This window comes from Anolis carolinensis, chromosome 6, assembly GCF_035594765.1.
Source record: "Anolis carolinensis isolate JA03-04 chromosome 6, rAnoCar3.1.pri, whole genome shotgun sequence".
NCBI classification, from domain to species: domain Eukaryota; kingdom Metazoa; phylum Chordata; class Lepidosauria; order Squamata; family Dactyloidae; genus Anolis; species Anolis carolinensis.
The window spans coordinates 17817715-17842209 of record NC_085846.1 but is presented as its reverse complement, the minus strand read 5'-3'; the positions used below and the strand labels follow the sequence as shown (position 1 = coordinate 17842209).

The 24495-nt window shown below is 40.6% G+C and overlaps 1 protein-coding gene across 1 annotated transcript; it reads right to left on the bottom strand.

Moving 5' to 3' along the window:
- On the bottom strand, positions 1–22991 carry tbc1d17 (TBC1 domain family member 17). Its single transcript, XM_008117501.3, has 17 exons — positions 22836–22991; positions 21351–21449; positions 19700–19774; positions 17428–17539; positions 16674–16887; positions 15848–15959; positions 15096–15260; positions 13390–13521; positions 13174–13277; positions 12957–13051; positions 9030–9146; positions 8143–8243; positions 7177–7276; positions 6647–6744; positions 4692–4808; positions 2172–2258; positions 1–1396 (listed from the first exon to the last, which is right to left on the bottom strand). The coding sequence occupies exons 1-17, from the start codon at positions 22854–22856 to the stop codon at positions 1184–1186; spliced, it is 1962 nt and encodes a 653-aa protein (XP_008115708.1). The 5' UTR covers positions 22857–22991; the 3' UTR covers positions 1–1183.
- Positions 22992–24495: the final 1504 nt, after the last annotated feature.

The window sequence follows — 24495 nt, the reverse complement described above, 5'->3', positions numbered from 1 at the left end:
TTGACACTACATTTTTAATATACGTTATGAAGGAAACAAAGAAGCCAAAGTAAGGGCTGGCAAGCAGGCAGTTCGATTGTGAGATGTGCCCATAGGCACATAAGTAATCAAATCTACATGCGCCCTAAGCTGGAAAGGCACCACAGAAGAGTCTGACATCTTTCCCCTTCATATCTATGGGCTGTCAGTTCAAAACCATCCACTAAGAGGAATGCGGCAAGCTGGAAGGGAGACGATCCTCTGGCCAAGGGAGGGAAGCACAACGAGCTACGTCAACAGGAATTCCCTGGCAACGAACCAAAGGACCTAAGAGCTTTGCCTTCCAGCTTCAACTGCTGTTTCCTCTGATGCCATGTTTCTTTTGGAGAGAACCTGACTGCCTCCCACTGGCAAGCTTTCTGCTCACAAAAATGCTCCAAATCTATTCTCCCTTATTTCTCTTTACCAAACGACCTCTGTATCTTAACTTCCACGGCCGGAGAGAAAAGCTTCCTCAGCGACCTGGAGAGAAAAGATGTCACCATCAGTCTCAAGCTCAGCAGTGGAGCCTGAAAACTGCAGAGGGAAGTGAAATGGGAGCATCATATAGCAGGCAGTGGAAGCCAAAGGTAGAAACCAAGGCAGGCCTGCACAACCTGTGGCCCTCCAGGTGTTCTGGATTCCAACTCCCAGAATTCCTGACCATTGGACAAGCTAGCTAGGGTTTTTGGGAGTTAGAGACCCAAACAGCTGGAGGGCTGCTGGTTGTGCGGGCCTGATCTAAGGAGTGAGGAAGCTAGTGTAGAAAAGGAAAAAAGCATGGCAACCATTCACTTGCTCCTTTCCACCTTCTCTGCACATCTGAGGACAAGAAGGTGAACTCTATACCAAATCAGACTGTTCTTAGAGAGATGGCCATACCCCAGTGCATTATGGGAAAGGCACACAATGCACACCAAACACTGGGGGTCCTTGGAGGCCACTTGGGATGGGAGTAAGGGATGAAACGCAGGAATGGAGGGGAAAGACAGCTACTTCCAGCTCTATTTACCCTCAGTGAGTGTTGACTGTTCCTACAGCTACCTGAACTCCGGGGAATACACAATACCTCTACTCCCATACCAACCTTGCCTTATTCCCAGCCCCCACCCTGCCCTGGTTAAAGTGCTTGTGTTAAGAAGACAGTGGCAACAATGGGAGGTTCTCAAGGAGTAAGTGATTGAGAAGTGGAGGCGTCCTCGGTAGGCAAGATTTCGATGCTGCTGTCCGGCAGGCTGGGAGAAACACTGTCCGTCAGTTCCATCTCCTGGGCCTGGCTGGGAGACAGCGGCTGTGGGGAGCTAGCCGTGTCTGTGCTGGGGGTCGGGGATTTGCCCTCCGAGAGGCCCAGCAGTTCCTGAACATTGCGGGGAAGGTCCTGGGGAGGGAAACAAGAGAATTTAAGTATATAAAGTTGTAATATCACATCTCCACTATACGGTCCCATCTCATACTCACTTTGATGACCCATGAATGCTGAAACACATTATACATTATAGAAGGTCTCAGCATCAAGTTCATTATTCATTTGATTTGATTTTTACCCTGCCTTTCTCCCCATGGAGACTCAATAACATGACAACAACCCAATAAATTTAAAACATGGCAAATACAAAAGTTAAAAATTTACATATTTGTGTCATAAATACAAAATACACTCAAAATACATTTAAAATATTCATACAATTAAAATTATATTTAAAACTAAATATCCCCACCAACTGCCATTCTCAGCATCCCCTAAATGCCTGATGACAGAAGTTTGTTTTCACCTGCCCGCGAAACGCAAGCAGGGATGAGGCCATCCTGACCTCTCTTGGGAGGGAGTTCCAAAGTCTGAAGCAGACACCAAAAAGTTCATTTGAAGGATTAAGAAGAGTGTGAGGGGGGAGGTAACCCCTGGAGAGCCACTGGTAATCAAGACGATACAGTAAGACCCCCATATCTGCGGGGCATTAGGTTCGCAACTAGACCATAGTTACCTGAGGCTTGACTATTTGTTAACTATTATGTTATATATTTTGCTTTTACCAATGAGATAGAGAGCTGTCTGCTCACCCAATTTGCCTGGCATAAGAGTGTGCAGAGACTCTACGTCTCCCCAAAGAATGCCAAGACAACAGAGACGCCATACTGTGCTGGAGGAAACTCACAGGAGTAGTTGCCAGCTGTCTGTAGATTGCCTCAGCTCGACACAAGATGTCTTCCACACTCATCTTCATTGTCAGCTCATTAATATGCTGTGAGAAGACCAACAAAGCCAATGAGAAACTCAAATCGTTAATCAGGAAAATAAAAAAGGGAAAGAAAATAGGGTTGAGAAAATAAATATGCAGGAAATGAAAAACAGAAATACAGTAGTCTCACTTATCCAAGCCTCGCTTGTCCAAGCCTCTGGATTATCCAAGCCATTTTTGTAGTCAATGTTTTCAATATATCATGATATTTTGGTGCTAAATTCATAAAATACAGTAATTACAACATAACATTACTGCATATTGAACTACTTTTTCTGTCAAATTTGTTGTATAACATGATGTTTTGGTGCTTAATTTGTAAAATCATAACCTAATTTGATGTTTAATAGGCTTTTCCTTAATCCCTCCTTATTATGCAAGATATTCGCTTATCCAAGCTTCTGCCGGCCCGTTTAGCTTGAATAAGTGAAACTCTACTGTATAGATGTTTTAATGGGGAATTGGGGAGGGGGTGAATGAATATTTTATTTCAGTCAATGATTAGCATTAGAACAACCAGTAAAAGGTAAATAAAACATAAGCTTAGGCACTAAGATACCATTATTAAAAGTAGAGTTAAGAAACAACGTTAAACATGAGATTTAATAACACTATTAATTATTTGTACAGTAAAGTCTCACTTATCCAACATAAACGGGCCAGCAGAATATTGGATAAGCGAATATGTTGGATAATAAGGAGGGATTAAGGAAAAGCCTATTAAACATCAAATTAGGTTATGATTTTACAAATTAAGCACCAAAACATGTTATACAACAAATTTGACAGAAAAAGTAGTTCAATACGCAGTAATGCTATGTAGTAATTACTGTATTTACGAATTTAGCACCAAAATATCAAGATGTATTGAAAACATTGACTACAAAAATGTGTTGGATAATCTAGAACAGGGGTCCTCAAACTTTTTAAGTGGAGGGCCGATTCATGGTCCCTCAGATTGTTGAGGGGCCAAATTATCATTTGAAAAAAATGAACAAATTCCTATGATCACTGCACATGTCTTATTTGTAGTGCAAAAAAAAAAAACCCAGCAACAATTACTTATTTATTTATGTATTACATTTATACCCCACCCTCTCTCACCCCGAAGGGGACTCAGAGCAGCTTACAAATTGTATGTACATACAATATATTATATTATTAGCATAGCACAGTATTAGCATTATATATTACTATATTGTACTATACCATTATACCGTAATATTATTAGTAATATTACATTTAATATATAATATATAATTAATATTATTGTTATATTATACAAATATTATTATTATATTATACAATATTATTATATTGTATTATTATTATTAGCCGCCCTGAGTCCCCTATTGGGTGAGAAGGGCAGGGTAGAAATACTGTAATTAATAAATAAATACATAAATAAATATTATATTGTATTGTATTACATTAAAATATTTATTATCAATATTATAGATATACACAATATTTTTATTACAATATATTATATTATTACCATTTCATTCATTTACAATATTGGTAAATGAAAAAAAATACAATATTTAAAAATAAAAATAATTTTAACCAACATACTGTAAACTTATCAGGATTTCAGTGGGAAGTGTGGGCCCACTTCTGGCCAATGAGATAATCAAGTAGGATTGTTGTTGTGCCTTCAAGTCATTTCAGACTTTGGGCAAGCTTAAGTCTAAAACTAGGGCGGGGGCCAGGTCAATGGCCTTGGAGGGCCACATCCAGCCCCCGGGCCTTAGTTTGGGGACCCCTGATCTAGAACGTTGGATAAGCGAGTGTTGGATAAGTGAGACTCTACTGTATATTCAAAAAGCAGTGATAAAAGTTGAGATAAAATAACAGAATTGGAAAAAAGATGGCTGATGTAATTCTGCAATGTAATTTCAAGTCATAATGTTGTTTTTACAAAATGCAAGCGCTGCAAGTTGGAACATTTTTGTAAAATGTGCTGACTGAATCTTAGAAAGGACAAATAGATATGGCAGGACCAGAGGATTTGGAGGTAAGGATTGATATTTGTGTTGGGAAAAACTAACATGGCATGCTGATCAAACTGATAGATACTGGGCCAGATCAGCTTTCGAAGCATTCAGCAGAAATTCCACACACCAGCAGAGGACAGGATAGTGTAGCTCAAAGGGAAATTGGATACAGCCGCAAAGAGCCATAGACAAAAAAATTATGAGAAGAGGGTTAGAAAAGATGGAGGAAGGGCAGACCCTTTTCTATTTTTGCTTCACAGAAAATAGCAACCATGCATTTTCAGAAGACCTGGTATATAAACCTGAGAGAACTACAAACTTGGCTATTCTTATTATAACAAGGTGAAAGTGCAAATGCACTTGCCTTTGTCCACTAAGCAGAGCGCAAGCACAAACACATACACAAGCAAGCGAGGGGTGAGAGCTCCCCAGGCCTCACCTTGAGGATTTCGCTGAAGCCAAAGCCAGAGTTCATCAGAGCCTGCCTCTCTGCATCCAGAATGCCACAGGCCACCAGAAGGTGGAAGTTGGGGCAAGGCAATCCTGTCCAGAGCACCTGGAATGGAGGGGAAAAGAAACTCAACTTAACAGCACAGAATATTGTGTAGCACAACAAGGCCAGAGTTCAATGTACCCTTCTGCTATGTCTGCAACTACCTCAGCTTAAGTGTCTGGATTCCTAATAATAATAATGCTTATAACAATATAATACATTTTACTAACTTCTCAAGGCGTGGAACAGCAAAGTCAAAACATAAAATACATACAATAAAATACATAGATCAAAACATACCAATATTTTTAAAAACCCTACAACAAACACAGAGTACAAAAATCAACATATAGCGACAATAGCGTGCATTCAAAGCTGACTAGGTAGGCCTGCCGGAAGAGAAGGGTGTTCGTTTGAGTCTTGAATTCCAACAGCTAATTTAGCTGTCAGATCTCTTCCAGCAGGTACTTCCACAGTCGTGGGGCAGCCAATAAAAATGTCCTCTTGGTGACAGTCACCAGTGAGATTCTGGCTGGTTGGAGCAAGCGTCCGTCAGAGGATCTAAGTGTCCTAAAGGGCGGATTGTGTGGGAAATGATCCTGTAGGTAACCTGGACTCAAACCATGTAATAGGCCAAGAAATCTGCTATGGGCTGATATCCCTCCACACAATGGAAAACATCTCAGATATTTACTAGCTAACAACGCCAAGTCTTGACCTGCAAGCTCTGCTCAAATCATGCTGAGTCCCAGAACCAGATCACAGTCATTTTTATTCTTGGAGAATCAGACCTTAGGAAAGCGACCACTGGTCTTGCCAGCTGGGGGATTCTGAGAATTGTTACCTGAAATAAACTCATCCAATGGGACTAGTATTGTAGGGCACTAGATCATTCAGAAGAAAGGAAAGCCCCCCCCCTTTGCTGAAATTGACAGTGTACCCTCTTTCAAAGAGACAATAAAATTAGATTTCTATTTTCAGAAGCATGTGCTTTTTCCTATGGATATCCTTGTAACCATAAGGCGTGGAGATCCTTTGCATTTTGGCCTATAACTCCCAGCAGTCTCACCCAATACTGTATTCCCTCACTTATTGCAGAGGTTATGTTCCAGGACCACCCACAATAAGTGAAAATCCGTGAAGTAGGGATACTATATTTATTCTATGTGTGGAGGAGAGCAAACCACAGACCACTTACTACAATGCAGTCTGTACTTTATTTTAGCAGTTACAATATACAGTACACAGACAAAGAAGAATGGAAGCTAAATAACCCTTTTTTATTTAAAACCCTTCCCTACCCTCCCTCATCTCCCTTTATTTCTCCCTCCCCCCCCCAAAAAAACACAGCAAAAACCCAAGAAATAGCGAAAAATACTGCGATAAATGTGTACATTAATATTAATTGAAAACCCACGAAACAGCGAGGGAGCGAAAAGTGAACTGTGAAGTAGCGAAGGAATACTGTATAGTGAAATATGGGAGCTCCAATGGAAACTATCTCAGGTGTTTCAGTGGCTCATCTAGGGCAGATAGTACTTTTAAGTTATAAATAAATATTCTTCTGTGTATTGTTTTCTTTAAAAGTTACATTTTGGATTAGAGCTTCCAGAATCTTGAAGCAAGATGTTCGCTGGGAGCTGCAGCTCAAAAAAGTACCCTTTCTAATCAAAGCACTCTGATCAAAAGGTTAGCATAAAGCTATATCAAATCTTTCTATATGTTATGCATCTAAGTAAGAGATCCACTGAGATATTTCTAAACCCAATGAGTACAGGAAACCTCAAGGTAATTTTCCCCCACAAACTTTTCAAGCTTCAAATTATTTTCCCACTCTGCACTCAAATCACGAATCCTCTTGCAACTTTCAGAACATTCCAAAGGTTCCAATCCAATCTCACCTCCCATAGCTGAAGTATTTCAGAGAAGGCAAATTCCCTCTTGAACCAGATCAAGATCCAACGGAAACAGAAGCACAAAGTACCAGACTCCTTCGAATCTGATAATAGCAGCAAAAGAAAGCAGAAGTCAGTAAGACTGTTTTATTGCTGTGCAGATCTTCTGCATTCCCCCAGCTCCCATCAACTCTGAAAGCAGGACCAATAGCCAGGCAGGATGGGGGTTGGGAAAGTGCAAGTGGGCACTTCTCCTTTTCATAGTTTGCATTTACTGGGATTTAGCTAAATAAGTTAACTTCATTTTAATGTTCATTTTCAACTTTCAAAGGGAAGCAGCTAGGAGGCTGAGGCAAGGAGAAGCTAAAGAAACTGCTCCTCCCCAAATAATCACAGACTGAGAATTAATCCACTCATAACTCAAACTTCTACTTCACCATAAAATAGCCAAACTGGCAATTTTTTAATCTTTCTTAGTTGGCCCACGTTAATTTTAATAAGGTTTCCCCAACCCCACAGACAATCTCCCCAACTACCTAGGAAATCACAAAGTGGGGGATCCAGCACTCTGAGGAGCAAAGTGAGCTGTGATAGCTGTCGCTTCATAGATTCTTGGCTTTCTTCAAAATTGCGATGCTATAACAGAAAACAAGAGAGTGTAAGCAAAATCATGGGGAGACATTTTTAACTCATGTTCTCTTCATTTCCCTCTAAATCTTCTTAACTGGGTAACACCACTACGATATTAATGCCATTACAAGCTCCGATCAGAGGAATCAGAATCACAGGGCGCCACAAAAGATATTCACACCAACCTAGTATCAATGGTGGCCACCAGATGTTTCACCCTGAAATCCGCATCAGCTCCAATGGTTAGGAACTATGGGAGTGGTGATCCAAAACATCTGAAGGACTAAAGGTTTGCTGCCCTGTTGGACAAACTACTGATTCAGTAACTCTGATAGCTGAGGGTTGATTATTTCCTCCAAAACATCTGAGCAAGAATACCCACTAATTTACAGTCTAAACCAGGCATGGGCAAACTTAGGCCCTCCAGGTGACTTTTGGACTTCAACTCCTACAATTCCTGGCCTCAGGCCCCTTCCTTTTCCCCCTCAGCCACTTAAGGGGCCTGAGGCCAGGAATTGTAGGAGTTGAAGTCCAAAAGTCACCTAAAGGGCCTAAGTTTGTCCATGCCTGGTCTGCCACTGCCAAACAATTATACCGTACCTGAGAAACTTTTCCTAATAATTAGAATTTGTGTGCATAGTTTGGAGTTTCACTTTCACAAACAACAGAATGCAAGTTTCTGCTGTCATTCATGAGAACAGCCCTTCAGAAATGTGAAGATGGGCATCATACTTTAATTGAATGGTCTCTTATCCAGGTCAAACTTAGTCTCCAGGTCCTTCACCTCATCCTCTGTAATTTTAGCCCCCAATTATGTTGGAAAGGGCTACCTTTCCAAAGTAAACTGAGCCCCCTCAAGACCATGTACTCACCACCAGTTCCATGAAGCCACAAAAGCACCAGAAGGCATCCACTTCATTCTGGGTGATGTAGAGAATGGGAGACAGGAGGTCACTCATGCCTTGAACATAACCTGCACAGAGAAGCCAAAAAATTGAGTTAGTGAATTGCTAAAATAAACAAATATACAACAAGATGCTTCAAGTTGTAGGCTCACTAAGTTCTTTCCCATGTCCTTCGTGACATTGTAGTCTGGTATTGACAGGAGTCAGAACTTGAAGATAAGCATTTTGAAGAGACTGAAGACTTTTTAAAAATCCTCCTTGGAAATGACTAGCCAGGGAGGCATGTAGGACTAACAACATTGCTTGCTATTCAGTATTGAATTCTATCCTAATTTTCTCAATTTTCATGTATGTGAAAAATTAAACAAAGCTAATTCAAGTTATTGGTTCATACTGCTGTGAGAAGCTTGAAAACAAGTATGCAAGTGATTATTTTGGCAATAAAATATGTGCATAATCAATCAGTATTGGGAAAATAAGCAAAATATGCCCTCTCTTATCTTACTAGGTCCTATTATAAAGAACACATCCTATATTCCTTTGTGATGGACCCAAGGAATGGTGAGATCATCAATTCTTGCTACTCTTCACTTCTCTACTTCTGCCCGACCTGGTTAAGCAAATATTCTAGGCCAAGCAACCTAAGGGCTCTTCAAAATAGGCACTATATCCCAGGATCTGATCCTAGGTTTCCGGTTTATCCCAGATTATCTGGTAGTGTGGACTCATATAATCCAATTCAAAGCAGAAAACCAGGAATTAGATCCTGGGATATAGGGCCTGTCTGGAAGGACCCTACGTCTTCCCCAAAAGCCAAGCAGATTGTCCCCTTTTCTCCCCTCTTCCAAACTCACCCAGGTCAAAGTTATACATGCAGTAGGTCATCAGCACATCATTCAGGAGGACCAATCCAGGGTTCTCGCTGCCTTCGTAGAATTTGTTGTTCCTATCTGTGCGACTCACATCCCTTTCTGCAAAGGTACAAAGACACCCTACAGATTATTTATGTATCTTGAAGATGGCAGTGGCACAGTATGAAGCACTCTAATGAGCTTTGATCAAAAATTGTGGCATTGAAAGAGACCACCAAGTCCATCCAGTCCTGCCATGCAGGAAAACACAATCAAGGCAGTCCTGATAAATGGCATCCAGCCTCTCTTTATTTTTCTTCTTTTAGCCCTACCTTGTATATTTGGTTGTTCATTTGATTACTGCTGAGTGTTGAGTTGTATTGGTTCTTCACCCCCTGCACTGTTTTGAAAAGTGTGCATTGCCTGTTTACACTTTTTATCTTTTTGATTTGATACTGGTTGCTCTGTTACCAACTCCCATAAATTCGGAATGGAACCTAAGAACCACAAAATAAACTTATAACAACTAATTTGAAAGCCACTTCACTTTCAAAACAACCGGAATCTGCTACCCAAGATAGTCCCCTTCCTAAGAAGAGGACTGTTCCTTGCAAAAGGAGAATAATTTCCTCCTACTTTCCTGGTGGGAATTAATTTCACATCTCCCACATCCAAAAACCAGTCTGTAAGCAACGAACTGAGGATGAAATTGTTTGGGTTTTTTTAAAATATTTGGATATGGCTCCCCATGTGTCATGCTCTCGTTCAGTGGCATCAAACCTGTGGCCCTCCAGGTATTTTGGACTTCAGATTCCAGGATTTCTGGCCACTGGACAAGCTGGCCATGGCTACAGGGAGTTGGAGGTCCAAACATCTGCTTTAGTTCCTCTCTTTCTATGATTGGCCAATGATGTTTTTTCCCTTTTCAGTGGGCTTTCATCTTTTGTCCAAAGGAAGATCTTGCATTCCTTCTGCAGGACTTAGAGTAGGGGACCCACATATTTGACTCTGAGAGTTGTCTGCTCTCATACCTTTGTGTGTTGTGTGCAGTGTCTAGGATAAGGAGTCTCTAGTTTGTTCTTGGTGTCATATCCAAGTCTCTTCTGCAATGCATTCACATTACCTGTGCTAGTAGGGCTCATGGAGTATGCAAAAGAGAGTTGGAAGAGACCCCAAGGGCCATCTAGTCCAATCCCATTCTGTTAAGCAGGAAAACACAATCAAAGCACTCCTGACAGATGGCTACTCAGCCTCTGCTTAAAAACCTTCAGAGGAGACTCCACCAAGCTCCAGGGATGCATATTCCACTGCCAAACAGTTCTTACTGTCAGTAAGTTCTTCCTAATGTTTAGGTGGAATTTCTTTTCCTGAGAGGTATCATTGCATCATTGGACCATCACAGTGCTTGGGTCAGAAAACTATCCTGGCCCCCTCTCTGTGGACATGAATTCACTGGCTTTCTCTGTCTGTCATGACACACAGGAACTGCAGTCTGAATTGTGTTGCTAGTGGTGTTGCTATGGTATCATGGCTTTCCCCCTATGATTTTTCAGGGCTGCATACTGTTCCTTTCCAACCCCAGGCTAGGCATATATAGGATCTGGAAGCGATTGCTGAAACCATTTTTCCCTTGACACAATTTGCAGATAGAATTACTTGGCCTGATTCTGCAGCTACGTGAGTGCAAAGCAATGCATTAAATCCTTAAAAACCAACTAAAATTGGAGATAGAATTGACAATGAGGTTCTGTGGACAACTCACTAAGTGTCAATTCAGTAATCAACAGCCATGAAAAAAGGCAAGTTCCATGCAAGGGATTATCTGTAAAGGAACTGAAAATTAGATGGCCAGTATCTTAATGCCATTATGTAATCTATAACAAATGTTCCCAAGGATAATATATGTAGCTTTAAGAACAGGGAGAGTGAAAAATCAGGCTTCTTAGTAAAAATGTTTTGCCGTGGTCAGGGAAAAATTGGAGATTGATTGCTACTAATCTGAAGCACAATAATTTTCATAAGACATTATAAATGGTATCATAAGCCATACATGTTTTTTAAATAAAATTAGCACGACCAGATCAGATGCTGGTGATGTAGTATATTGGATGCAGACTATATTTATTGATCTTGGCGCTGGAAGAAAGTGCAGCCACCTTGGAAGTTGCATTCCACAGAACGCACTCTAGGATATAAACATCCAATGGATCCACTTAAGAATTATTTTGAATTATTTAAAAGGTCTTGTAGATGACATCCATTTGGAATTTATTGTTAATTTATTGACAGCCGCTAAAACTGGACAGCTTCATTCTGGAAAGAGCTATCTCTTTGTCAACTATAGATTTAATCTATATGGAACATTGTGATTATGATGAAACTTATATTATTACATAAGGCTAAGAAAGAATACTTAAAATCAATTTACTAAGCAATGGGAAACTTTGCCACGTTTCAGAATGAAAAGAGGAGACAACGCCTGCCATGTACTGTTTCTTTCAGTCAAACCAACTAATGTAGGCATATTACAGTAATGAGTTTTGTATTTATCAAGTGCCACTGAAGTGTTGCATGCTTGAATTTTGTGACATAAACACACCAATAAAAGTTTTTAAAAAAAAATTAGAAAAAGAAAAGGTGAACTATTATGCAATCAGCCCTCCACACTTGCAAGTTTCACTTTTGATTAAAATGCCCTCCTGGGGAAGGTGGCATAGTGTCATGCAGGAGGACCTACTTCTGGGAGGGTCCTGCACTCCTAACTCCAGTTAATGTGGAGGGCTGACTGTATAATAGATACCAATAGTTCCCTTTTCCAAGATATATAGTTACAGCGTGTTGGCCTATGGTACAAACTATATTTTCCTTATGCTCACTTTCTTGTTACACCACCCACAATAGCACTTGAGCCAGCAAGTGAACCACGTGATGTTCCTCCTTCCCTGTTTTGTCAAAACACACCTAAATAACTATACAAATACCTTTAGTGTTCCGGTTTCTTTGCAAAATGAGTCATTTATCCCTTGTTCAGTTAAAGGCAAAAAGTGAAGTAATCATATATTTAGTATGGGAAAAGAAAACTCATTATAATCAACTGGTAAAAGGGATTGGTTTGCCAATTCAGGGTAACTGCCTACTTTTAAACAGTTACTTCCAAGCTCTAGTGTTGTAGAATTTGAAGAGGCACAAATGACTTAGGATAACTTGGTTTAATAGTGATTGTATTGTTTTAAAGGTTTTTAAATGTTTGAATGTATTTTATAATTATATTTTAAAGTGTTTGTTTTAATTGTACATCAAACAGTTGCCTACTTGTAAAGCCGCCTTAAGTCCCCTCCAAGGTTGAGAAAGGCGGGGTAGAAATGTCGTAAATAAATAAATAAATAAATAAATGGAGGGCTCAAGGGAGAAACGTGCATCAAGCCAACCCTGACTGGGACTGCCTTCCATCTGGAAACCGATGTCCTCCCTGTGGAAGAACATACAGGCCAGTAATAGATCTCCACAATCACCTACAGACCCACTGCCAAGACCCTACACTTGGAAAACCATCCTACTCGGACACGAGTGATTGCCGATGAATGAATGAGTTTGGCAAGATTAACCAAATACAGCCTCCATGTCTGGAGCTGATGTGCCACTGAATACTAGACTTTGGCAAGACATAGGAGGGAAGAGCCATTGTCTTGCATCCTGCTTGAGCTTCTAGAAGCATTTGTAAAAATAGGATGTTGAGACAGCTTTTTGGAATTAGACAACAGCACTCTCTATGCATATATTTTCAACTGTTGAGAATACCTTGTTGCACACAGATAAGCCTGCATTGTCAGCTAGGAGAAATGGGGGAAATAAGAATCAAGAACACACGTTGTGACTGAGAATGATAAAACCAATGATTAATTAGAGCTGGGAGATTAAACTAATATTTACCAATCAGGCTACGGTATCCCCGCAACAAGGAGTTCCGCTGTTCCTGCTCTTCGCTGACCGACTTCCATTGTAGTTTCATGCGAAAGTACTCATCTCTGACAAAGGCAGTAGTGAAAAATATGGTCAGGTTAGGAATCCGAGCCTTGACTACTGATCAGCCAACTGATCAAAGGTCAATTCAGTTTCTTCTTGGAAAACAATCCTGATCCATGCTTACGTTTTCCGTCTCACTTGTGCCTTGTTCTCCTCACTGGTGTTGTCCCAGGCGTAGTAGCTCAGAAGGTACTTCCATGCCTCCTTGCGTAATGCCATGCTGAGACCCTGGAAGAGGACAAACAAAGCAGCAAGGGAAAGGTGGTTTATTAGGCCATGTTATTTCATGACCAAGATCAAATGGCTAGTCACTTGAATCAATCTTTCCTGCATGTCTTACCCCTGCAAAGATCTTCCGACGCAATCCAGTGAGGTCCTTCACACGCCCATCAGGATCCAAGTGCTGCTCCCATTCCTGCTCTGTAACTGGGGCCTCTCTCTGCACAGATGGTCGCTCTCCTAGCTGTGCCTGCTGCCAGGGGAAAACAGAAAGGATTTAAAAGAGAAATCTTCACAGGGAGCCTTTTCTCTCCTTGTGGAAAGTAAAAGCAAGGTAATAACAACAACAACAACAACAACAATAATAATCCTGTGGGGCAAAGTACAAGCTGATTCTTCCCCTTGAAATATTTTTAAAGAAATATAACAAGACCCCCATATCTACATGGGTTATGTTTGCAGGTGGACTGCAGTTATCTGAAATTGCAGATACAACCACACACCATTAAATTACCTAACTTCTGATCCCAGAATGCCATGGAAGAACTCAGAGATTCTTGTGTCATTATCTATGAATAGTTATTCAACTGGTTTTAAGGGTTTCAACTGTTTATTTTTAATACCATTAGTATTTAATTACATTTTAATGTTTGTATAATTTTAAGTTTTAAATAGTTAGCAAATTCCAAGAGAAAGCATTTTTCCCCCACAGGATTTCTGCACCTCAGTTATTTTCCTTCAGATTTCAAATTGATAGCATTGCAATAATTTAAAAAGTCTGTTGAGCATCCAGAACTAGAGTTTAAACATCTAAATGAAAAGGGAAAAGTTTACCAAGGGAATGTGAATAGACCACGTGTAAAAATTCAAGGTGTCAATGAACTTTCAAGGTCCCATGCTCTGAAATGCTACAAATTTGAGGACTAGGGGGAGTCCATATTTGGGGACCAGGGGGCCCTCATCTGAAGGGAGAGTGCATCATATAGCTATACTCCATGAGAGGATGCTAAAGGTCTTTGGGGGGGCATCCTCTCAATTTAGGTTGTGTGACAGGCCAAGATGACAAGAGCAAAATGTATCAAGTTATTTATTGTTGACATACATTGCAGAAGAAGAATAGCAACAACAACTGAAGTCCTTGGTAAGCTTTGGTGGGATATTAGGGTTGTTAGAGTACCAACTGATATCATATTGGTTTTCAATCTAAATTCTCCGATTCCTGGTCCTCAGGAACCATCCAAGTTACTTGAATTCATGGAAACCCAGGCTAGATCCATCCTTATGTTCTGATCCATGAGAAAAAAAATTGAGAAAAGAAGCCTACTGCTCACTAACTACCCAGTCAATACTGCTTGTCTTGTTTTGCATTCCTTTAGGGTCCATCCAAGTCCACTTAAGCATATGTGCTATGGACTGTCTGTTCTCCACCTGATGGGTAGGGATATCCTACCAAGTAATTTAAGCCTATCTATTCATTTCTTTTCTACTTCCTCCAGAGCAGAAGCAGGTCACTTGCGGCTCTCAAGAAGTCCTTGAGACTGCAGTTCTCATCATCACTAGCCAATGTATGATGAGGGATGATGGGACTGAAAGTTCAAGAACATCTGGAGGACTACAAATTGCCCATCCCTCAACATGGTTAACCTTGGTGGAACAGCAAACCAAGATGAGACAGCAGATAGCTGCTGGAGACTGCAGATAGCCAAAGCTTGTTTTGGTCTATGGAAGGACACCTCTGCACAACAAGTCCACACATGATATCCGGCCGATTACCATTCCTCCCACCCTTCCTTGCTCCTCACTGGAGTTGCCTGCTCCAGCACTCACACAGGTGATAACTTCAAAACCGGTCTCATCCTCAACATTGGCAGCAGCTGCATCGCCCTGAGAATGCTGACCCACGCCATCCTCATGGTGGAGAGCCCCTCGGAAAAAATTGGTGACTTTGGAAAAGCCACCAAAGGTGGCAGCATATGGGTCCTGCAGGAATCGCTAAGGGAAAGAAAGACAACGTGTTGGAAGGTTATGCTTTGCATTGTATAGGGTACTATGGGGCATGATCTATACGAAGCGGAATGTCAATGAGAGCTTTCTCCGATCATTTGAAGGTACACAGAAGAGGCTCTCTTACAACTTGATGCCTCTACAAGTTTATACCTAGAGATGGCATATATCAGCTAATTCCAGGGGCTGATTATCCTCATATGTTATAACCACAGATTTAAAGCCTTTTAATATCAGGCTTCACTAGATTTATTTGAGTCTCCCTTGAGTGTGATTTAGTGGCTTGAAAGTAGGACTTGAATTCTGGAGACAAGAGTTTGAATCTCCATACTGTCATGGAAACCCACTAGACAGGTTACACACTCTCAGTCCCAGGGAACTCTGTGGTAGTTCTCTCCACATTCCAAACTAAAGCTTTGAAATATTACTTTTTTGACTGCAATTCCCAGAGGCCACCTGACCCCAGTCTAGTTGGTTGAGCAACTGTAGTCCCCAAAGTCCCCAAAGGCACTTTTTCAAAGTCCTGTCCCAAACCGACTAAATCAAATACATGGGTTTTTTAAAGAGAAACTCACTGACACCAGGTTGGAAGAGCTGTCATCAAAGAGCTGAAGCTCATCAAAGGAGTGGGAGAGGGCATACGAGTCGTGTGTGTACACCAGATAGAGACGGGAATCTTTGGGAGAGCTGCAATGAGAGAAGAAAAGTTACAGCAAGTTTCTTATTATGCCCCAAGTGCTCTTAGCACTGGGATATACAGCCTACACTAATAAAAGGGAATCTTGGAGGTCCAAATCTTCCACCTGCATCTAATATACTGCCCAAAAAATGTCAGGAGCTCAGCAGATGACATCTACAGTACACACAAGTCTTTTTTATGAACTTAGTCTGGAAACAAAAACCACCCTGTCATCTAAACAGGGGAAGAAAAAGCCCTGCTAGATCTCACCAAATGTTCATCAGATCCAGCAATCTGCTTTCTACAATATACTTCCAAAATGGTCTTCAAACAATTTTCTCTTGCCTTTGTTTTCCAAAACTGGGACTAATTTAGGACTTAACTAGAGCTAAAGGCACCAACATTTTTTTAAAAAAAATCAAAATTCACTTTTTGAAAAGTTATCCTCTTCTACACCAAATCCATAACTTCAGATTGCTTTTTTCCCATTACAAGGACAGGATGAGTAAAACACTTTTCAAGATACAAGCGGATTGTGTTTTCCCAATGCTCTGCCAAACATCACATTAACACAAATCAACAGCACCCGCAAAGTCTAAGACTACATGGATGAGGGTCATACATAACAACTTTAAGCTACCCTCCCCTCCCCTCCCCTCCCCTCCCCTACCAACTCCTGCCCTTTTGTCTTTCAGGAAAATGAAACAATGAGCATCACTCACGTGGCAAGGATAACATATTTGCAGAGAGCTTTGAGCAGGGCCTTGGTGCCCCCGCGATGAAAGTGGAGGGCTTGGATGGAGATGCCGTCTTTGGTGATGAAAATCAGGTAGGACCAGCCCAGACCTGGCTTACTCTTGCGTATGGATTTCAGGTCAGACAAGCTGAGAGTGAAAGCCCACTGACCACGAGGGATTGGGGATTTTGGCACAGAACCTGGCATGGAAAAAAAAGGATAAGGACACAATATTCTGTCTAACCAAGGGAACTCAGCAGGTTCAGCCCTGGTTAGTGCTTGGAGAAAGACTGTGAAGGAAAACCATGTGCTATAGCCTATATTTCAGAGGAAGGAACTGAAGATCTTATCAAAACCATCTTTGAGTATTCAAATGCAAACTGTATGAAATTAATAGGTTGCCAAAGATTGAGAGGCAATGTGAGAGCACATACACAAAAAGAAAACTGAAAGAAGTGGTACAGTAAAACCTCCAGTACTACAGAGGATATCTTCCTGGTCTGACTGAGTGCAGTTATTTCCAATAGTTACCTATTCCCTACATCCACCTGGTCTCTATATGTACACCTTTTATCAATATTTCTTAATCCATGTCTCTTACTCCTTTATAGTTTCAAGCCATGGCCATGCTGACTGAGGGGAGCATGGAAAAAGTAGCTACACAGAGGAACATTTCCAAGCTTAGAACCAGGTCTTTTGGCTACTCTAAGCAGCAGCCCTCTTTTTATTTCTTTATTTACCATCTGTTTCTTCCTGGACCCGAGACCGAGTCCCCACTGTACTGATCACAGCCCAGTCTGGTTCATAACCTGGATCAAACAGTTCTTCTTCAGTCTGGCAGCCCACTGGCTCCTGTGGAGAGGGAGAAAAGGCAGGATTACAGTCTGAGAAGATATACAAATCCTTACTAGCTTTGCAAAGAATGTCGCAGATCAGGGCCTGACCAAGGCATACCACACACACACAAAAATATTAGGGTAGTCATAATGAGAACCCCATTGGTGCTAAATGAATTGATTTGGTGATGAATGGGTCGCAGTAGTTTACAAAAGAGAAAAACCATCTTCCCATGCGATCATAGCCAGATTTCACAACCTATGAGCAGAAGTGCCATTAAACGCCATTCCCTAAATCATAAGAAAATCTCCTTCAGTGGGGTCAAATTCAAAGAATCTGTTTTTGGGCTCAGTTTATATATCCATTTGTTGCTGTGCACCATCAAGCAATTTCTGACTTACAGTGACGCTAAGGAAAACTTATCACAGCATTTTCTTTGCACGATTTGTTCAGAGAGGGTTTGCCCTTGCCTTCCTCTGAGACTGAGAGGGTGTGACTTCCCAAGATCACCTTGCCGGTTCCTATGGATGAATGAGGATTTGAATCCAGGTCTCCTGGTGTCCAGTCCAATATTCAAACACTCCAATAGCTCTCTATCCTAACTTATATTTTAGAAGGCATTGGAAGGCATGAGGATAAGGGGAAGGATTAGATTTGATTTCTGGCCACTCAAATAATAAGGGTACAAGACCAATCAGGCTTTCAGTGAGACAAGACCAAGGAATGTGGAGCCACTGGTAGAGCCAGGCCGCTTCTACCTGTTTGTTGACAAAAAGGATTATGCAGGGGAAAACAATGTGAGAAAGATCACTTTTGCTCATGCCTCTTTCTGCTCAAAGTCATGTATAAAATTGACGTGAAAGGCTAAGAACTTCTGAGCCCACACAAAGCATATTGTGTTTTAAGGCAGTTACCCCAAAGTTGTTTGCCAAAAAAAGGGGGCTGGGGAAACAACCCATAATAAGTCCATTAAGTTGAAGGCACATACCTTTTGGTTGCAAATACCCACTCACAACAAATCATATGAATGCCACATCTGCTTTCTATATATGAAAGGGAAGCTATGAAGCAGATAAGACCCTCAAGTGTAAAATGTATGGCTAAATACTCATGTCAGAATCCAGCATGTTATACATTTCTTCCATTCTCTATATTGGGTTGTGAAAGCTGGACAATTAAGAAAGCTGACAAGAAGAAAATCGTCTCCTTTGAAATGTGGTGCTGGAGGAGAATTCTAAGAATATGGACTGCTAAAAAGACAAATAACTGAAAGTAAAGAACAAGACAAAACGACTCAGCTATTATACTTTAGCCATATTATGAGATGACACAACTCATTGGATAACCCTAGACAAAATGGAAGGCAGTTGGGAAAGAGGAAGAACACATGACGGATTTGTTCAATAAAGAAAGCCATGGCCCTATGTTTGCAACACCGGAGCAAGGCAGATGGTGACCAGGCCCTGGAGGCTTTTTATTCAAAGGGTGGCCAGATGAAACTGACCTGATGGCAAATAACAACTAATACTAACAAAGTGCATTCATATTGGATTATATTTTGTGTAGGCTGTTGCCTGCCTGAAGTGTCTTCTAAGGAATCGCAAGATAAAAATAAATATATATATATAAAGCAGTTTCCAATACCACATTATGCTTTCACTATTCTAAAAGTGCCTCAGAGAAAACTCAATGAGAAAAAGACTACCTCAAAACTGGAAAGCACAGCAAATATATATATATATAACAACAATGACATTAGTGTGGAAAGGGGAGAAATCAATAAACTTGACTCTTTTTGTAGAAAGTATATGAAAAATAATACCCAAGCTCCTGAAAAACTTTTACAGAACTACTCAAATCTGGTTAAGAGAAGCACAATTCAAGAAACAGTTAAAATCAAAAACACATGCAGAAGTAATTTCAACAGCTATTTCACATTCCTGCTGCAATTTTCTTTGGAAACTAATTCAAAACAGCAGTCCACTGTTTTTGCCAGCGCTATATCTATAACAACATGATGGTATGCAAAGAATAAAAAAGCATACAAATGTTGTCTAATATAATGAATAGCCAGTAAAAGAAATCCATAATTTTTGCCAAATTTTTGGGATGAAATGTATTGAAAAGTTTGTGAGATATGGGTAAAGGACTGTAATACCAGGAAAGAAGTCTCACCTTCTTGGTGTACACAATTTGAGCAGGATCTGAAGACTCCTCTATAGGTGTCCATTGCAGCAAAGTATCCGAACCCTGAAGAAAGGAAGAAATACCAGGCCTTGAACTCCAAAATACAATATCCATAGATGTACATGTACTGTATTACACAATCCACTACATAACAGCCCCCACATTAGCACACACATAATTAGAGTACACTGTATTAAGACACTCCAGATGAATGAAGGAAATCTGAACAGTCATCAATATCATGCACATTTCAGTAAAGATGAAAAAAGCTGTTTCCTCTAAAAGCCACTTGTAAAATCAAGAGGCCACCTAGAACACTGCTTCTTAAACTGTGGGTCCCAAATGGGGTCCCCTAACTCAGTGTTGGGGTCACAAAAATTGTAAAAGGTTTCTGAATGCCACCTAGATATTTACATGGATCTGTCAGCAACAACAGTGGACTCTGCAGAAAATGCTTTATCTGTACTCCACAAAAAGGAAAATCATCTTGTTTAGAAAGCCTTGCAAATGCTGATTATCAGTAAATGTTTGATTTTTTTTTATCCCTGTTTTATGTATATATATACCCAGGGTCACATAAAACTTTCTCTGGCAAAAAAGGATCATGAGAAAATTCATGTGGAAAGCAGACATGAGTAAAAAAAATTTAAGAAGCTCTGATCTAGAATACAGTGGGTCCTTGGTATTCACTGGGGTTTGGGTCCAGGGTCCTCTATGGATGTTCAAGTTTTTGTATAAAGCTGTAATAAAATGGTGACCCTTCTAGATATAGCAAAATCAAGGTTTAATTCTAGAAAGAGTATTTTCAAGCTATGGATGGTTAAATCTGTGGATACAGAAGTCGTACGTATAGGGGGCAACTGTACTAGTGATGTAATTATTTAAATTCTCTTTTAGTGTGTATATGTTTTAGGCTTTATATTGTACACTGTTTTAGCATTGTTTGTCACTCTGAATATCTTTAAGAGAGAAAAAGTAGAATATAAATAAATATAATACTACTACTAATAATATTGAAAAGTCCACCCTACATATATCTCCCAACGCCTAGAAAATCAATTACAAGCCCCCCCTCCCTGCCCCCCACACAAACTATTGAACATATAGGTCAGGCCACATCGCATTTCATGTTTTAAGTTCAACATTTAAATCATAATGAACAGCAAATTATTGCTTTTAAAAATCACAAGAGCTACAACACATATGCTAAATTAATAGCAAAAGTCAATGTCAACCATCACGCATACTGCCCTGAGAATAAGCACATGTAGATGTCACATGAAAACTTTTTGGCATTCTGTGAACAAGATACAAGAAGTCTAGGAATCAGGAGTCCTGCTTCCTCCTTATGATACTTTCAAGTAAGCCACGGTTAGCACCAATCACAGTTTGTTGGTTTCAATATGAAAAGCTATGGTCAAACAAAACCAGAAGTAAAAGTCTCTGAATTTCTCACTACATTGTAGCAGAGAAGAAGTATTTCAGCACATAACTCAATGTGGTTTCTTCATGTCACGCTAAATCAAGGTTCAAAATATTTTCCAAACATGGACAAGTTTCTCACCGCTAGCATCTGACCACCATCACCTTACAGTCACATGGCTTTTCCATTTCAGCTGGTATCCCACATTGAACCCACCTTTTCAATTATGCGGATAACCCCTGGGATGAGGGAATCCTGATCAGGATGACGCTTTGCACTGGTGTGTAAGTAAACACCATCTTTCTCAAATGCAACCTGGGACAAGAGAGAATGGACAATTAAGACAGAAAAAGCCACAAAAGCCAGTCCTCCCATCCCCCCCCCACAACATACAATTATGGCATGTAACTCAGAATACATCTACCCTGTAGAATTAATGCAGTTTGACACCACTTTAACTGCCACAACTCAATGCTATCAATGCCTGGGAATTTAGTTTTGCAAGATCTATAGGCTTGTCAAAGAGTGCTAGTACCTCAGCAAACTACAAATCCCAGGATTCCAGAGAATTGAGCCATGACAGTTCAAATGGTTTCAAACTAAATTTATTCTACAAAGTGGAGGCTCACTCTAAGTCACTTTTCAGCGTTGTTCATACAGACTGTATCACAACAACATCCCAACAGTATGAAAATATACGGAAGAGACAAAATTACTGACATAACATATAATGTGTTTGCAAGAGCATGTAAATGACATTGCTTTATTGTATATCCATTTGTGTATGTGTATGTATATATATATAATGTGCATGTTTGCAGAGTTTGATAATAACTTCGCTTTGCTGCATATTGATTTATGTGTGCGGGTACAGAGAGAGTATGTGTATGCTTGCAAGAGTTTGTAAATGACATTGCTTTACTGTATATCTATCCTAAAAGATTGTGAGGTTTGTTGGAAATTAGTCAAATGGCTTATATCTGTGGAATGTCAGACTACACAGAGAAGCCACTGAAATCCACAAGCATGTGGCCAATTTCAACAGAAACGAGGAAACCATGAAACATGAACAAAATGTGGATACCAGTATTAAAAACTCTAAAATCAGGTCAGTAAATAAAGAACAACGCTCAGAAAACAGGGGAATTCCAGACAGGATCAGGGCCAGCTAACAGCTCCCAACAAAGGATCCCCCAGGCAGGAAACAGCCAGGCTTTGAAGCTGAAAGGCCATTCAATGCTAATCAAGGTGGCCAATTGCAACATTGACATTTGCCTCAAGCAGGCAAGAGTTCTCTCACCCTGGACATTCCATAGATATATAAACCCCACTTGTCTAGTTTTCCAACATACCTAGCAACCTCTGAGGTTGCCTGCTATTGATGCAGTGAAAAGTCAGGAAAGAATGCTTCTGGAACATGGCGAGACAGTCCGGAAAACTCACAGCAACCAAACCTCTATGACTTTGGGCCCTCCTTGAAGTGCTTGTATAAATCTCTCAACCTCTCAGCTGAGAAAAAGGCTTCCCACTCGACCGCCCACCCACTGCATTGACAAAATGGGGACCAGGGCCTTCCCACTGCTCCTACGAAGGAAATGTAAACTCCTTCTGAGAGAGAACCCTCTCTTTCCCGCTCTGCGCCTCCGCTCTCTTCGCGGGAGGAGAACCATCCCTCCCCAGTGGGTCAAAGGCATCGCTTACCTTGCAGCCTCCCAACTCCATTCTCCCTGGCAGCCACTTCCGGGAAAAACAATTCGTCACTTCCGGGTCCCTTTCTGCTCCTCCTTCCTCTTCGACGCCATTATTGTTAATGGCGGAAGAAGAGCACGAAGAGGTGGTTGTGAAGGGAATTGTGCTTCACCCGCCATCTTAGAATAGGGCAAAATGAGAGAAAGCTCACACAACGCTTCATATTGAAACCCTGAGGATAGCTAGGGATCCCCAAATTCTAGGCCTCCAGATGGTTTTTCTGGACTTCAACTCCCAGAAGCTTCAGCTGCTTGGGACAATGATCTGGAATTGCGAGAGTTGAAGTCCAAAGGAAAAACCCTAGAGCAGGCATGGGCAAACTTGGGCCCTCCAGGTGTTTTGGACTTCAACTTCCACAATTCCTAACAGCCTACCGGTGAATTCGGGCGAAATACAGACAATAAACTATCAGGGCCAGTTAATACCTCCCAACAAAGGATTCCCCCAGGCAGGAAACAGCCAGGCCTTGAAGCTGCCAATGCTAATCAAGCTGGCCAATTGCAACATTCACACTTGCCTCAGACAGACAAGAGTTCTTTCTTCCACCCTGAACATTCCACAGATACTGTATATAACTCCCATTTGCATAGTTTTCAGCACCGAACAACCTCTGAGGATGTGTGACATAGATGTGGGCCAAACGTCAGGAGAGAATGCTTCTGGAATATGGCCATACAGCCCGGAAAACTCACAGCCACTTTCTATATTAATAGATGTAATTGTTAACATTGGTCTTGATAAAGACCCTGTGTGTTCATCCATTTGTGGAGGAAAGACACACCTCCAGTTAAAATGTTGTAAAGCAATGCTTTTGGGTTGGAAAGATAACTTGTTTACAGGAAACACTGCCCATTTATTATTAAGAACATCAGCCCTGGACTTGTCTTACTTGACTGCTCAGTATGCCTGTCCCATCTGGCACAAATCTGCCCACACGAAGCAGGTGAATACAGCACTGAATGAAACGTGTAGAATAATCACAGGATGTGTCAAACCTACGCCTGCTTTTATTTATTTCACGTCAAAAGCATTCCATAAATAAACAAGTATAAAATGGATAAAATAGAGGCAACACAAGCGGCTAAATAATTTTAGCTCAAAAACGGACAACAGTGAGTGTATTATTTATTTTTTCCTGAGGGCGGAACACAACATATATACGGCAAACATTCAATGCCAGAGCATAAAATAAACTACAGTAGAGTCTCACTTATCCAAGCTAAACGGGCCGGCAGAAGCTTGGATAAGCGAATAACTTGGATGATAAGGAGGGATTAAGGAAAAGCCTATTAAACATCAAATTAGGTTATGATTTTATAAATTAAGCACCAAAACTTCATGTTATACAACAAATTTGACAGAAAAAGTAGTTCAATATGCAATCATGTTATGTTGTAATTACTGTATTTACGAATTTAGCACCAAAATATCACGATATATTGAAAACATTGACTACAAAAATGGCTTGGATTATCCAGAGGCTTGGATAAGCGAGGCTTGGATTAGTGAGACTCTACTGTATAAATATACATAATCACTAAAATCAGTTATCTTCATATTAAAACCATTATTTAAAACCCTCGCAAGACAGCCGCACTGTAATAATAATAGT

Excerpts from the sequence above, each read along its gene's own strand:
- tbc1d17 (XM_008117501.3), bottom strand. The coding sequence starts at position 22,856 with ATGGAGTTGGGAGGCTGCAAG. Across the intron at positions 19,775-21,350 it reads TTATCCGCATAATTGAAAAG|GGTTCGGATACTTTGCTGCA; the intron begins GTGGGTTCAATG and ends TCCTTTCTTCAG. Across the intron at positions 2,259-4,691 it reads GCTTCAGCGAAATCCTCAAG|CATATTAATGAGCTGACAAT; the intron begins GTGAGGCCTGGG and ends GTCTTCTCACAG.